Source organism: Eutrigla gurnardus (genome assembly GCF_963514095.1).
Source record: "Eutrigla gurnardus genome assembly, chromosome: 15".
Lineage (NCBI taxonomy): Eukaryota > Metazoa > Chordata > Actinopteri > Perciformes > Triglidae > Eutrigla > Eutrigla gurnardus.
This window is the reverse complement of record NC_139938.1, coordinates 19,292,181-19,308,147: the sequence shown is the minus strand read 5'-3', so window position 1 is coordinate 19,308,147 and position 15,967 is coordinate 19,292,181. Positions and strand designations below refer to the sequence as shown.

Sequence of the window (15,967 nt, the reverse complement as noted above, 5' to 3'; positions counted from 1 at the left end):
TTAGATTTATTGTATTCCCCTATGTGTTCAAGCTGATATTTGGGGTTCAGGAGGAAAAGTTAGGGCGACCCTCACCATAACATGTGGATTATTATCTGTGGACCATGAATATTCACATCACACATCATGAGAAACCTGCTATTAGCTTTTCGAGGCGGGTTGTTGAAAAGTGAAATGGGTGACTAGTTGGCATCAGTTACAGACAGGAGCTCTTTACTTTTAAAGTATGTGCATTTATTTATTTATATATTTATGAACATTACCTTATAATTAGTGGAACAACATGACAACATCGACACATTTACCACATGCATGAGCAGCTGCACATGCACACGACATGGCTATTATTTACGGTACATTTTAAAAGGTTAATTATCTATCTATTATTTCTTAATTACAGTGTATTGCATCCTCTTGTTATTTGTGACAAAGGGGATTACAGCAGTCCTGTTCACTGGGCGCATGCTCAGTCTGCAGCAACCCCCCCTGCCTCCTGAAAACCACTGTCACGTACTTGTATAGGACATATCTTACTTCCTGTTCCCACCTTCAAAATTAAACATCTTCAAAAGTTTGCAATCGAGTGTACCAAAAGGATGTGAAACACAGAATACGAATGTGGCACGGGGGAATAAGGGGAGAATGGGAAGTAAAAAAAAAAACATGCGGGGAAATAAATGGTGCAATCCCCTAGTGATTTTTATTTGCATGCATGTAGGCACCTCAGTAGGGATGTGTAACTACGGTGTCCAATGTAACGTTACAGCTTTTCTAATGCGTAATTCATAATAACAGTGTCGCTGTGACCCAACAGTGTTCAAATGCAATTTTTTTTAGTCTCAACCATATTTTTGCATTCAAACACTTTTTTTCTTTGATTGAAAGGGTTTTTTTTTATTGAAAATAAATATTTTGATTGAAGCAACCTTTTTTTTGATTGAATAATAAAGACATAAATCTACCGCCATAGATTTAACCACTTGAGGGCGGAAGCAGTTGTGAACAAGGCTTTTAAATTGAAAAGACAGACGTAACATGTTAGCTAACATGTATTAACACGTCAAACATTAGCATTCTTGTTGGAGTTGGCACATTCTGCAAATGTAAGTACACTATTCACAATTTTGTATAGCTCTATTAGCTGATATATTTCGTTAACTCTAGAGATAAGTATTGAGACTGTAGCCCTAGCTAAATTTTGCCGGAAAAAAACATGCCAAAAGTGAACTAAAATTATAAATGGTCAAGGGTGGAGAATCATACACGATTAACGTTAGCTAGAAAACAGCTAGCTTAGACCTGAGAATCTACGTTTATCACTATTTTGTTATGTGTAGGATTTTACAAAGTCGATTAAAGCTGATTTATTTGATATAATAAATTGTAGAATTTCACCCGTCAACATTACAGTCGTTAATATAAAACTTTATTTTGAAAGGTGGGAAACGGAACTTCCTGCTTTCCTTGTCGTCTCCTCAACGGCAGATTGACGTTGCTACGGTGATGAGGAGAGGAGAGAGGGGGAGAGAAGGGGGGAGAGAGAGAGTGGAGCTCCAGCGCGGACCAGAGAGAGAGAGAGCGTGGTGAGGAATCCCAGCAGCCCCCCCAGGAGAGCGAGAGCCGGACCGGCTGGACCCCCCGGAGGAGGACCCGAGAGTGAATCGCGTTGCCACGGAAGAGGCCTCCGACCAGGTAACCGCGCTGTGGAACTGGTTCATACTGCTTCCCCGGGACAGGCAGGTCGGGCATGCCGGAGATGGAGATGGAGAGGCGGCGGCGGCGGTCGCACGAAGCGGCTCCCGAAATCTCCGGAGATCCGAGATCCGTGTAACCGTTACTTACCGTCGTGGCCTTACATGGCCTCTCTCTCTGTGTACCGGGTGTCGGCTGAGCCGATAACGTGTAGGAGGTTGATGAAAGCGAATATTTATTTTTTAAACCACTGTTTAAAATGTGTTATACGTTTCTACGTTGCGCAAAAAAAAAAAAAAATAGCGGCATATTGGACGCGGAGCGCTGCTTTTCCCGCTGTGTGCTGTTTGTATTGCTATAATGCTGCCGAGATTTTGTTTTCACGTCCACGGATCTCGTTTTTACATGATCACAATGTTTTTTTATTATAGCAAACGTAAACACACACTTGCAAAGCCTCTAGGATTACACCAGTGGAGCATCCAGCAGCCAGCTCTTAGTTGAGGAACAAAAAATCAAAATATTGCATGCACTACAAATCATTTGCACGTTTTTTTTTTATTGTGAGCAGAAATCAAACATGGACTTTATTTTTTTCTGTGTTTTTGGACGTTACTGCCTCTGTCTGATGCCATGCAGCCCGTTTCCCCCCTCTGCAACATTAATAGATTCAAGAAGTGCATTGTTCTGCAGAACATAAAGGGGGGGTGATGCACAGTTCAGTCTATCCCATGTGTAGGCTCCAGTTTGGGCCACTTGCTATAAACCAGGTATAATGGCTGGCTAAAATGACTGCAGTCATTTCCCCCTCCTCTTAGTGCACATTAAGTTATATCAAGATAAAACAATGTGAAAACATAATGGTCTCGCCCCAATATGTGCCTCTTGGCATTATTGTTCATTAGAGAGAAAATAACATCCCACGTGATTGAAGAAAAATCAATGCGTTATACTGTTAAATCAATGCGTTATACTGAGGATGAGACTCCAATGAGTCAGTAACTTCATGTTTTGTTGTATTTCCTGCACATTTTTTTTTATATATAAGAACTGTAAACACGTGAGTGAGCTCATATCAGGGGGGGGGGGGGGGGGGGGGGGGGGGGGGGGGGGGGGGGGGGGGGGGGGGGGTGGATAATGCCAGAGGACTATGTGCTAATGGGAATTTAAAATGCAACAAAATAATAATAATCAAGCCGAGTGGACTTTGGTAGGTGAAAAAAGTGACTTTTTCGGGGGGCTATGTCATGGCCGAGCCCGCGGTGTGGCTGACAGCGTGGAGAAGATACCGCAGAGAGGAAATCACGAAGCTGGGATAGCCTCCTCCCTGATGCAGGATGGGGGGGGGGGGGAGAATGAAGGATGGTCTGGCGCACCCCTCCCTCCCCTTTCCCTCTCTCTCTCTCTCTCTCTCTCTCTTTTCTCCCACTCTGGCTCTGTCTCTCTCCTCCCTGCTATACTGGTGCATTACTGCTCACTATTCACAGTGTAATCAGTCTCTCAGCAGTAGCAGACTCAATCAGTCACCTCCACCAACACCACCCGAACACAGCCCCCCCCCCCCCCCCCCTGATCTCTGACCAGTTGCCAGAATCTGCTGCCGCCAGTGGTTCACATTAATGATGTGCTACACCATTGTGTGAGCAGTTATCATCATTATATCTAATCAGGAAACACATTCTCCCCCGACAACAGATCGCTGTAATATTCCTTTCCGGGGACTCTACAGAGCTGTGGTGTTCTTTACCCTTAATGACATCATTGTTATTGCAGCCAAATATTCACACGCTTTGTCTATTTGCATCATTATTTAATTTTTATCCTCCCGCATGCCAACATGCTGTTTAAACGTGCAGATCTAACTGCTTGATTTGTTTGTTCCGTGGTGATTTCTTAGTGTGAGTTAACGTTGATTCGCTCACTGTACATCAGTATTAAATGGTCACTCCGGAGAAACTCAGTAGCCTGAAGCCTCTAGCAACAACATGGCAACACCATACCCAGAATAAAACAGTTAAAGTAACAGGCTCTCGCCTCGTGATCCCAGGGAGAGTGTGGAGAAAACTGTTTTGCCCCACCATTATCCTCTGGTAATACTTCCTCCAAGGGGGATAAGTAGGTTTGACTTTTTTTTCCTGCCCCATTTATTGGTCAAGAGGAAGGTTGGATGCCCGCGGGGACATTAGTCTCCCATTCAGGCGTTGTAAGCACAGGAGCTGTCCGTGGTACTGGTCAGTGTGCTGCTTAGAGAAATGCTCTCCGTGGTCCTGAAAAGTCCCACCACTGTTTTTTTTCCTAGCTTTCCCCTCTCTACCCACACCTGATGATCTGCATCAGGTGTTTTCACCCCCCAAAAAATGCATTGTAGTCTGGTCTGTCACGTTGGACTGGTCCTAAATGTTTTTGGATGAATCTAATGAAAGTTACGCTGTGGCACAAAAACAGACTTACTTTAAGGCATGAAAAGTTAGTTACCCGTCCCCCAGGCTAACTCTGAACTCAAGAGCCTTGTTACCATGGTAGCAATCGGTATGGTGTCATATGTCATACTTTAATTGTACAACCTCTTCAGGCAAACTTACGATTTGCAGGGTTCAACAATTACTTTTTAAAAGTCAGTGAAGTGCGGCTGGAAAATGGGTATTAGGTTTGGTTGCTAAAAATGTAAAATATGGTTGCCGTCTTTAGTCAGCAGGATTCCTGTGCTCACTTTAGTAAATGCTCCTGACTTTAACAGCAATATTTGAATCACTAATCAACAAATATACAAACAAATATTTGCAGTGCATGTTTGCTAAGTTCTGCTGTCCATTTGTTGTGTGTTTATATTTATATATTGTACCAAAAACAGGAAAACTGTTCTCTAATTTGTGGGTTGTTAACAATGGTGTCGGAAAAGGAAAGGATTTTTAAGAGAAATATGCAGCGATGACATCATCATTAAGTTTGTTTTGGATGCTCATGTTGACTATTGGATGAAAAACCTTTTCTTTTTTTTGATCGACACATTCTTGGCTGAACATTTCCAGTAAAATGTCCTCGTAACGTCAGAATTCTTCCTCAAATCAAACAGTTTGAAAGGACCTGAGTGGGCAGCCATGTTTTTAGTCAAAAAGTTTTAATTCCTTGCAGTTTAGTGCTGTTTTGGATTCCCATCAGCACATTTATAGTGTCGTTGCCATCAACAATAGGAAACAGTTTGCAGCAAACATGCTCTGTGAACCCCAGACAGAAAAGTTAGCGACTTTACAGAAGTTTACAAAGTTCGATATTTGCCTCAGGATTTGTTCGAGGGGAAAAAACAAGCTAAAAGGAGAATTAATGAACTAAATCATTAATTGAATTTTTAATGTTAATGTTATTCTGTAACTGCTGGATGTGAGCAACTCATTGCTGTCAACTTTTAGAAGATACATCAGTTGTGTTTACAGTTGCCAACAGCCCTAACGACATAAATGAGCGATATAAATAAATATAAATGTACAATCTTCTGAGATCCTGTAGCAAACTTGTGTCTTGAGGCCGTCGAGTTGTATTTAAGGCGTCCTCTTGATTAGGACGGCGGTTCTTCTGTCACCTCTTCATGTCTAGTTTGTGAATTCTGCATGTCTACATGCCCACTGCTTGTTGCACGCACACACCGGCACTGTCACATCAGCATTGTACGAGCTCGTTATAGAAAGAAAAGTCTGCTTGTTAGCCACACATCAGTTTGACAGTCGTGTTCTGCAAAAAAAAAAAAAAATCTGCCATTGTTCCGTCATCAAAACTCTGGTCCATTTTGCCGGTATGTGCAGAGCGTGGAATGAGATGAATGTTGACATCTGCTGACCGGCGGTTACTCCTGCTCAGGAAAGGCGTGGCCGGGTGAAGCGAGGGCAGGTTGCAGTCTGGACCCGATGGCTCAGATTTAGTTGCAGCGAAGATCGCGGATCGTGGTTTATTAAGACTGCTCAGGCGTCTTCATACTGCTCAGCAAACAATCAGCCGAGCACAAGCTTTGCCACAGTTGGAAATGACGAGAGCGTAAGCATTATGAATTATTTGTTGACCCGGATCAACACGTCGGAGCCGAAGTGATAGCGGATGATTAATAATATCACACACTGTGTTATTACATTCCCGTCTTGCTGGAAAGAGGCACTTTGCTCCCTTCTCCTGTTTCCTCCCAGAGTATCGATCATTGATTGATCGGCTTTTCCCCTCACCTCTCTCCATTGCAGTTGCTGTCATTTCTGAAACACAATTGGGGCGCAGACAGTCTGCCACTCATGAATTCTTTAACGTTTTATAATCGTTTCATCCTCGGCAGAAGTTTCTCCTCGTCTGCAACGTATTATTTCTCATGTTCTACATTTTCCTTTAAACACAGTCTTCCCATTGACAGTTATGATGTGCAATTAAATACCCATCATAGACGTACTTCACTCACTCCTTTCTTTATTATATATATATATATATATATATATATATATATAAAGTTCACCTGCATGATGAATGACTCTATGATGAATGATGGGAATGCCATCTTGCCAACATCCACACTTTCCCAGCTCCCGAGTCTCTCCTCCGTCCTTATTGGCCATTAGCTCTGAAAATGTCGTAAACAAACTGGCCACTTTTAGCCACTTTGTGATTAATAGGTTCCTTCTGGTCTCCTGGGGGGGGGGGGGGGTTGCTGCAGTCCCGTTCTCCTTCTTAACGTGGGCAGTTTTTAAATGTATTTCCACCTCATTCCTTTCCATCTGTTTTTTCCCAGCTTCCCCTACTTGTTGTATGTGTGCTGAAGTCTTACATCATCGCAGATCACGTCCTCCCAAACATCTGTCCGCAGTCCAACAGCATCTTTTCCACCTTAAAGCATCTGTGCCCACTTTATATTACTGTTTGCGCTTTCACATTTTGCCACGCTTATATCATCCATCTGATACAAAGCGACGTTATTGAATTTCTGGTGACATCTCGGCCTTCTTTCTGGGGAGGAGACCTCTCTGTGTTTGCAGAAGCGATCGCAGAGATGTTGACACAGTCTGTAAACGCGTTAATTAAACAGTGTGATCAATGTGTGAAGGCCTTTTCTTCTTTTCCTCCAATTTATTCTCAGTAAGGATTATAAGATCATTGTCAACTAAAAGGTTGAATGGTTTGAACCAAGATGACAAACTTTATTATTTCCTCAAGTCAAAAAAAAAACGGTGAGCATGGAGACATGTTAACAATTTAAAAACAATTGATTTTTGGGGAATTTATCCTAAAAAATACTTTCAGAGGGAGCAGAGACAGCATACCATTCAACCAATTACAAACAAATCAAATATTTAGCGCCTTTTATGTCATTGTTTTGTTTTCCTCATTTCCAGCAGCAGCAGGGAGTTTATTTCAGCTAAATAGTTTTCAGCACATTAATAACTAGGTGGTGAAAAAAGTGATTTTTTTTTGGTCAGGAGCTGGTGGAGACCAAAATGTGGTAAAAACATCATGAATAATGGACTTGCATTTATTGGATTGACAGAAACTGTTGTCATATAATGCCAGATATTGTGCAGTGGCGGTTAAGACTGGTGCATAGGATGATTGGGGACATTTGGAGAATGTGTGTATAATACAGTTTATATACTACTGTGTTGATTCAGCTTGAATCCGGAGCAGCGTGTGTTTTCCTGCTTGATGCAGTCGTGAAGGCGTCCAGTGCAGCAGCTTCTCAGGGTTCACCCTCTGCAGGTGATGCTGTCGGCGGTCCACGGAGGCCAGATGACAGCATGGTTTTCCCCGTTGCAGTCACGAGCCAAGACACCGGGGCCATCTGTCACATTTAGGCTCCCCAACTGCGACCTCCATCGTTCTCGCAGGAATTTACTGTATAAGTTAGTAGTAATACTTAGTATTAGGGACTCGAGGCTTGGGTTCATGGTTACAATGTAGACCAGGTGTTATTTTTTGTGACCAGTTTTTCTGCATCCCTTTACATATTTGATTAATGCACTTTGAATGTGTGTAATTATTATATTTAAGAAGATATTGGAATTTAGCTGTTTTGACTGCAGGTTAGAGGTTATAATGCTGCTCCATAGCCTGTTTGGATTCAACATGAGTCTACAGAATTGTTAGGAAAAGTTAGTTCTTAATGCCCTCAAGTTAATTATAATCACATTTTCATCAGATTTCAAGTTGGTTCTGTTGTTCTTTTGATTTTGCATCCGTACATTTGAATCTTTCCCAGATATTAGATGTCAGTGAGCACCGATGGGAGGTAAACCGGTCAACCAAGCCCATTAAAAAAAAAGATTTTAGTCAGTATTAATGTGGCATCAAGAGACTCCATCTGGATTTAGTTTTATTGGTTTGCTGGAGTTAAATCATACTCTATTAAGATGTACCAAATGCACGTGTTGTTTTTTGTTTATGGTATTTGTAGGCTGTTCGGTGGCTGATAGGCTAACGTTACTTATACTGTGAGAATGTGACCCGTCTTGCACATTGAAACAGTCCCTTCAAGACTCGATGTATTTGTTTTTTAGCAGATAGGCGGAGAAGGAGTTAGGTGATGTTTCAACACGTTGGGATATTTTTACTAGGGCTACTCCATTTTTCACACATCAAAGTCTGTTAGCAGGTCACGAGGAGAGCTGCTGCATATGTGAGATTCAGAGGGAGCTGTGTGAACTCTGAGAAACATCCGGGGGCGTAGAGTTTGGGGGAGAAAAAGCAAGTTTACTAGACTTCTGTAGCTCCTCATCCAGCACCTCCAGGCTACTTTAGCCTTTACTACCATAATACACCCTCAAATCTCTGACCGTCGCCAGTCAGGTTGCATTGTGGGTAATGTCGGCACCAGGTTTTGATAAGTAAGAAGATTGTGTGGCTCATATGAGACAATATCTGGACCTGCTGAATCGATTTTAATCATTCTTCTTTTAACTCCAATCATGTTAAAGAAGGTGGAGAACTCTTTTTTAAGAATGAGGTCATGCTGCACAGATACCCTTTATGCCTCACTGAGATCTGATTGCTTTCTGGTGCATCTACAACGTTTTTTTGCCTATCAAGATATCCCGATAAAGACAGCATGTTTAAATACCAGTGTTTAAATGGGACGCGCCTGCTTTGTTATTAACGTGACTGACGGAGGAACATCACGTCTGAGAGCTTAGCAGGAGGTCTAGAGGAGCCATCCCTCAGCTTTATCCTGTACATTGTTTTTCACTGATCAATACATTCATTTAGATAACAAAAACAACTTGGTTTAGATAAAGGAAGGGTTGTGTTCACTTTAAAAAGAAAGAAGAAAGGTTTTTTTTAAGCCAATATTGGTATTCAAGAGTTAAAAAAACATAAATAAACATCTCAGTTCCCTTATATTTCTTTTGTTAAACAATTGTGACCAAGAATTGGTATTTCTGTCCTCCAACTGATTGTAATTCATCTATTAAGAAATTAGAAAGAGCTAAATAACCTTGAAGCCCGTAAGTCTGTATCGATGTGCATATAGATGTGGATTTGTCGAGCCCTGACCTCACTGCTTTAGATTTACAGGGAGGGTCTCCAGGGTCCACATCCTCATCTCCACCCCTCACATCATACATTCAAATTAGGGGGAATCCAATCCAGAACAATTCATAATATCAATAAGTCCTCCCGTACCCTCCCAACCTGTGTTACAGTCTGTTCATGTTAATGTACACCTATAAACCACACAACATGATACATAACATACGTCACACATGCCGGGAAGCATAAAGTGTGTTTAGTCAGCTTGAAAGATTGTTGATGAGGCGTTCAATGACCTGAGAGGCTTTGAATGCCTGTAATAAATCTCTCAACTATCGTCAGGCTGGAAGTATTGATCATGAAATGACAAGAGCAGATGAGGAAGTATGCAAATTGATGACCGTGAAAAGTTCAGCCATGAATAATTTTTTTTTCCTCGTGGTGAAAATCGACTGTCCGGGACTCGTTGATGGTGGTGAAACACAGTCACCTCTGTCTGAGGGTGCAGCTAATGAGCATTTTATTTACTATCAATAGGCTTGACTGAATGATGAATTAGCCGCGTAGGTCTGTGAACGTTCATTAATTAAGACTCAAAATAATGTCTTTAGTCCAACAGCCAGAACATCCAGAGCAATAATTCATCTTGATCAGGACATCTGGAGGGATAAATACATTTAGAAGTCTATTGAATGTCTTAAAGTCATTAAAGTAAAAGTTCACTCTTGTGATATACAGCTATAATAGAATACTGAACCGTTTGAGGCTGATTGTCATATTTTAACAGACTAAACATCAAAAAAGTCTATTTTAAAATGTGACTTTGCAGTTTTAGCGTCTCACATTTAGAATGCAATCTAAAGAGTCCAACTCATGACCGTGACGCCTACGTTACCCACAATGCAAGCCTTCAGACTGAACCAACTTGCCTCAAGTGAGGAAAGGATAACCTGAGTTCCTGTTAAATTTTTTTTTTTTTTTTTTTTTTTTTTTACAGAATTTGGACAAAGATGTGGACTGAATGGAAAATTGAATTGTTGAAAAGATAAACTCTTTCTGGTATTTCTGTACTGCAACCCATAGCGACTAGATGGGTGACATAGTTGAGTCTGATATTTTGTTGAGGAGTTGGTGGAGATAAAACCAGAGCTAAAAGGAGAGTAAATTATTAATGCAGCTTTCAACTGATTAATATATAAATGAATATAGAGGTTACGTCATGGACATCAGTTGTATTGCTTTAATTATCACGGTGTTATATTGATGGCATGCAGTGAACAATCATGTGAGCTGGAGAGACTTTATATAGTATAATATATTTTATAATACAATAAAATTGAGGTCATAATGACCGAAGTTTTGTGTATTACCAACGTGTCCGTATTGATCGTCCTCTTCGGTATCTCCGTCTTAGTTTGTCTCCACGCTGACTCACCGGTCTCGCTGCCGGTGCCGAGCTGATCAATGAGCGCGGGGCTTCTTTAATGCAAAGCGGTGATAATTAGGCCCCGGAGGATACCGGTGAATTGACGGGTAAATCATTTTGACCCAGTGAATCCGGGCTGTGCTCAAGGCAGCGGCACACATCGACTTCCTATTTCCACTGAGCTTTTCACCGTTCGGGGGTTTGAAACCCGGCTGGACTCCTGCTGTCAGTCAGCTGTGTGTGTGTGTGTGTGTGTGTGTGAGTGTGTGAGTGGAAGGGTAGTATCTGTGTGTAATATACAGGTCTGGTCTGACCAATGTCTCTCCCCCCCCCCTCCTTTAGGGCTGCAGGATGTTCACTTCAGTGAAGGCCTTCGAGGGGCAGCAGTACTCCACCCTGAAGAGGCAGTGCTTGCAGAGTGGCCTGCTCTTTGAGGACCCCCGCTTCCCCGCCACCGACGACTCGCTCTTCTACCTGGGCAACAGGATCGGACGCGTGGTCTGGAAGAGGCCTCGGGTACGTCTGTTTGTGCAGTGAAAGAGTTTAAAACCTCATGTTTATAGGCGTGGCGGGACGCAAAAGCTTCAAAATTACGCTTCTAGCGTAATAATTCATCTTGATCAGGACATCTGGAGGGATAAATACATTTAGAAGTCTATTGAATGTCTTAAAGTCATTAAAGTAAAAGATCACTTTTGTGATATACAGCTATAATAGAATACTGAATATAGTAAAAACGTTAATGTATCTGTGCCAGCACAGCTGATGGGTGTTGGGTAACGAGAAAATGGAACCCAATTGAACTTAAACAAATCTGTATGATTGCTATAACCCAACCACACCCTCTCCCTTCATGCATCTTCGGATGGCTTTCCTTTTAAAAACACTCACATCAGATCAGGGAGCTCCCACAACCAGAGGTCCCTTCATGGAGAGAGTTTTAGACGTTTTTTAACCAGAGTTGTTGCTAAATTTAGTGCTTACCCCTCCACTTTAATCAGCAGGTGGCAGGCAAGTACATACTGTACTGCTGCTGCTGCTGGTCGGCCATGCAGCTGCTGGTTGTGACGCTGGTTTGACACACAACTGACAACTGTGTAAACTAGGAGACATGCCGGCAAAGTGGCTCCATGTGGATGGATTTGACCCGTTTGCATCGTGTTATTGTTGCAGCGGGGAAGTTCAACCACGACATGCACCAACCTGTCAGAAAAAAAGTGCCTTTTTGGCAAAATTTTGAATCCAAAGTAGGTCACCTACGTGATTTGTGCCGAGCAGATGAGAGAAAACTGGGAGGATGCCGATTGTTTCTCAAGTTCTGCCTGGAAGCTTCTAGCCGTACGCCGGTAGCAACACGTGCTAAGGTTAGCGCAACAAGCCGATCGGTGTGCAAGTCAGTCTCCCTATGGGGAGCGCAAATGAAACACCTGAGCTGTGGGTTTCCTGTTCAACTTCAGCAGCGAGAGAGAGAGAGAGAGAGAGAGACAGACGATCCTCCTCATCCTCGCTGCTTCAAGCTGCCTTAAGAAGCAAAAGCAGAGCCGGGAGGGGATTCACATCTTCTTCGCCACCTCTTTCAGCCCTGATGAGTCTGTACGCCAGTCAGAAGTCATCGGCCGTAGCTCCACTCTAGTCTCCTTGCATAAGCCGGTGCTCCGTGTATGCTTCCGTGGCAGAAGATATCAGATGCAGGGCCTCAGGATTTAGAGAGCCGACCCCCCCCCCTCACACAGCAGGCCACGGCTGTGGATGGATGGAGTAACCTCCTTCTGCCCGTGTGCCGCCGCAGCAACAGCCAGCATGCATTGCCATGGAAACTGGGTCACGCAGATTATATGTTATGGTCTGTGCCGATGTCAGTCATGCAGACGGAAAAAAAACTGGAAGAAGTCGGGAGAGGAGTGGAAAAGGCAAGAGGAGCATCCCCTCTCATTTTCATCAGGACAGGATTCGTGTCTTGGCAGTTTTATGTTATGTTAGGCACGTTTTTAGAAGGTTTTTGTTCAAGCTCACACACTGTGTGGTGAGGTTGCCGTTGGTAACCTGGACCTGAAGCTACTTGTCTGCAGTGAATTAATAAACAACATTTAAGCCTACTTTAGGCATAATAAGCACATGCTTATATACAGTAATATGTCATAAATGAGGAGATAAAGAGGAATGTAATGAGTTAAAAGGGTTCTGAATATAAGCTTGGGTTCGCTCTCTTTAGTCAGCATTTATGTTTTTAGGTTTGAATAATACAAAGTGTAAAGTCCCGTTCATGCCAACACTTGAAACGGCGACGTTTTGCAGAAAAAACACTTATTTGAAATGTAAATGAAGCAAATTAGAGGATTTACTTATGGGAAGAGCAAATTGAACTCAGGTAAACTTTAATGAAACATTAATGAAGGCAGATTAAGTGGACCGGTGTCCTGAAAGACTTCAGTGATAGAGTTATTAACGGGATTCTTAATATTTAGAGTCATGTTGCATTATGAAAGATCTGCGTGATGGGACACTGACCGATATTATGTTTTAGCTCTGCATGAGTGGTGTAGACTTCTAAAAATATCCAAATGTAGACATCAATTTCAGTGTCGACATCAAAAGTCTCTGGAAAATGTTCTCCCCCTTAAAAGCCTGTCAGCAGCGGTGCGATATGTAGTGGACGCTTCCAAAAAAAAACTGAATTATCTTCATGGATCTCAGCGGCCGTAAGAGACTTTTTTTTTACATGCAACTTCTCAATCTTAAATCTTCACTCATGCAACGATATAGGACTTTATATAATCAAACTTGATGAATTTCCGATATCGGGATAATCGTAACTATCATCTCTAGCTTGCTATCATGAGGAAGAAAATACAGGATACAAAAACACATTCGAGGTATTTACTGCCCTCGTCTGCAGCAGAACGTTGTTGGCTCCTGTGCAGGGCGTGCCGACCGCCGTCTACTGTAGTTAATACTCTGCGGATAATTACCTCATACCACTCCTCTTCAAAACACCCGAACCGTCCCTTTAAAGCACAACTCTCAGGGTTTCTGCTCATAATGTTTACTGCGGCGTGGGTCACTTAATTGGCAGTTCAATTTGTTAATTCATAAAGTTAATGTACCTCAGTGTTCTTCAGTGTTCTTGTTGTGGATTTAATAAATAAATAAAATAAAAAAAACACCCATCCCCCTCAGCCATGTGTCTGCATCAATAACGGTCATGTTTCCTCACAATGTGAATGTGAGGATCAGAGAGGTCGTGTTATCAGCAGGGTGAAGGTTCACACCTCCTCCTCCTCCTCCTCCTCCTCCTCCTCCTCCTAGAGGTTGTTGTGCTCCATGTTACCCTTGCTCGGATGCATCTCGGCGATATTTATGGCAGCGATGAAGTCCCGGTGGCATAGCATGCGAGCATAAAAGAGCAGGCGCTAATAAAATGCTCCCCCTCTCTCTGTCTGTCTCACATCGTCACTCCGCCTGTCTGTCTCTCTGCTGCTGCTGCCCTTCTCATCCTCCCCTTCCCTGCATCTCTTCCCCGATTTGTGGTTTGTTAACGTCTTGGCGAGGCGGGGAGGAGGGGGGGTGTGACATGACGTTGTACGTTGTGAGACAAAGAGAAAACGTTTCATTTGGCAGTTCTTACTTTTCCCCCCGATCGGCGCCGGAGAATCTACAGAACTTGAATGTACACAAGAAAAGATCGGCTTTGCAACTGTTAGATGTTGTGAAGTCGTGCGTTTTAATGAGAAAAAGTGTGCATTTAAACCCTCCTGTTTGTATTCTGGCCTTTCCCTGCTCGTGGCCGGTTGTGCTGATGGATGGTGCTGAGGATGAAGCCGCGATGAAGCCGGCTGAAAGGTTCTCAGTGGCAGGCTAAATGATTAGGCTGTGCTCAGCCACAATATTCACATTACTTCAGTGTCTGCAGGGCCGGGCTCGGATCGATACCCTATTACTCTTCCACCTGAGCCAATCCCTGGACGGCAGGCCACCACAGGGAGAACCTCACCGCTGCTCAGACTCCCAGCAAGGGAGGGGGGGGGGGGGATTGGAGATCTTAACTGTGGCACCGGCGTCAGACAGAGATCCAAACTGTGTTCTACTGTGTACACTTTTCTTTGTCCTTACAGTAAGCTGCCCTCACAAAGCACCTCTAGGCCTACTGTTGCATGCAGTATGCATTCAACTGGAGCCACTTTATCATAATATTGCACCCTCTCGCTCAAATATGTGCTGCAAAGACATTTTGTGGATGCTGCAAAGATGCAACCGGTTGCAACACTATGTATAGAGACATACTTAATGTTTTCATGACTTTTTAAGTGGGTTTGTTTTGTGTGCTTCACACAGCGGTTGGTTGCTGACTTGCACACGTCACGGACAGGAAGTTGTTCGGCTGCTGGTCTCTGTAAGGGGAGATGGGCTGCTGCTGGAGACCTGCAGGCCTCCGGGGGGAACTGCAGTGGCCTCTGCTTCTGATTAGAAGTATGCTTTTGCAGCATTTCAGCCTTGCAGAGTCAGCATATTACTGACCTTGGTAGTGTCCTCTGTATGTGTGTGTGTGTGTGTGTGTGTGTGTGTGCTCTTTGTTTCAACTTGAACATGCGCCATAGTGTGTTTATGCTGTGATCGGCATTTCTACGCAGCCATGTGAGTTTCTGAAGGCCGGTTACTGATGTTGGTGGAGCTGACGCTCAGCTGTTGCAAGGCTTAACGCATATAAACATTCACACACGTGAGAAAATGTGTTTATTCTCCTCGTTTCCTGCATGTGTTTGGTCTGTGGGAGGAAACCAGAGCTCTCAGAAGGAAAAACAACATGCAGCTGGTCACTGCAGTCGCTCTCTAACCATCGATCCACGCTCAAACACGAATCAGTATCTTTATTTATGATTCATAATAATTATAATAATAATGCATTTTATTTATTGGTGCCTTTCACGACACTCCATATAAATACACCTTTATATTAATACACCAAATACACGTACAGTCTACTACAGGTTCATGTGCCTCCATCTTTCTCCCCTCTTTTACTTTTCTGACCCTAGTTGAGTGCTGCAAGTGTGTAAAGATAAAGAGCTGTTAAGTGGTGCTGTGCTTTCCGTTGTCTGGTGAGTAATGGACGAGGTGCCCGGCATCGACCCGCCGGGCCCGTAAAGCAGAGAGCAGGAAACGGACAGACCGTTCACACCCAGAACCAGCAGAGACCTGCAGGCTGGAGTAAATATGAAGCTGTGTTATGGTTCACATTAAGTCCGGTGTTAACCTTTTTATATTAAAAACAATCACATATCAGTCACTGAAATGACCGATATGATTAACGCTTGTTTGTTATTTATTGTAAAATCAATAATTCATGATTTGACTTTTACTGAG

General features: G+C 43.0%; 1 protein-coding gene across 2 annotated transcripts in view; it reads left to right on the top strand.

Moving 5' to 3' along the window:
* The first annotated feature begins 1,557 nt into the window (after positions 1 to 1,557).
* capn5b (calpain 5b) overlaps positions 1,558 to 15,967 on the top strand; it is a 31,424-nt gene continuing 17,014 nt past the window's right edge. For both annotated transcript variants that reach the window (XM_084029124.1, XM_084029123.1), the window contains exons 1-2: positions 1,558 to 1,692; positions 10,949 to 11,122. In XM_084029124.1, coding sequence (XP_083885250.1) covers positions 10,958 to 11,122 — 165 coding nt within the window. In that variant the 5' untranslated portion in view covers positions 1,558 to 1,692; positions 10,949 to 10,957. The remainder of the gene's footprint in view (positions 1,693 to 10,948; positions 11,123 to 15,967) is intronic.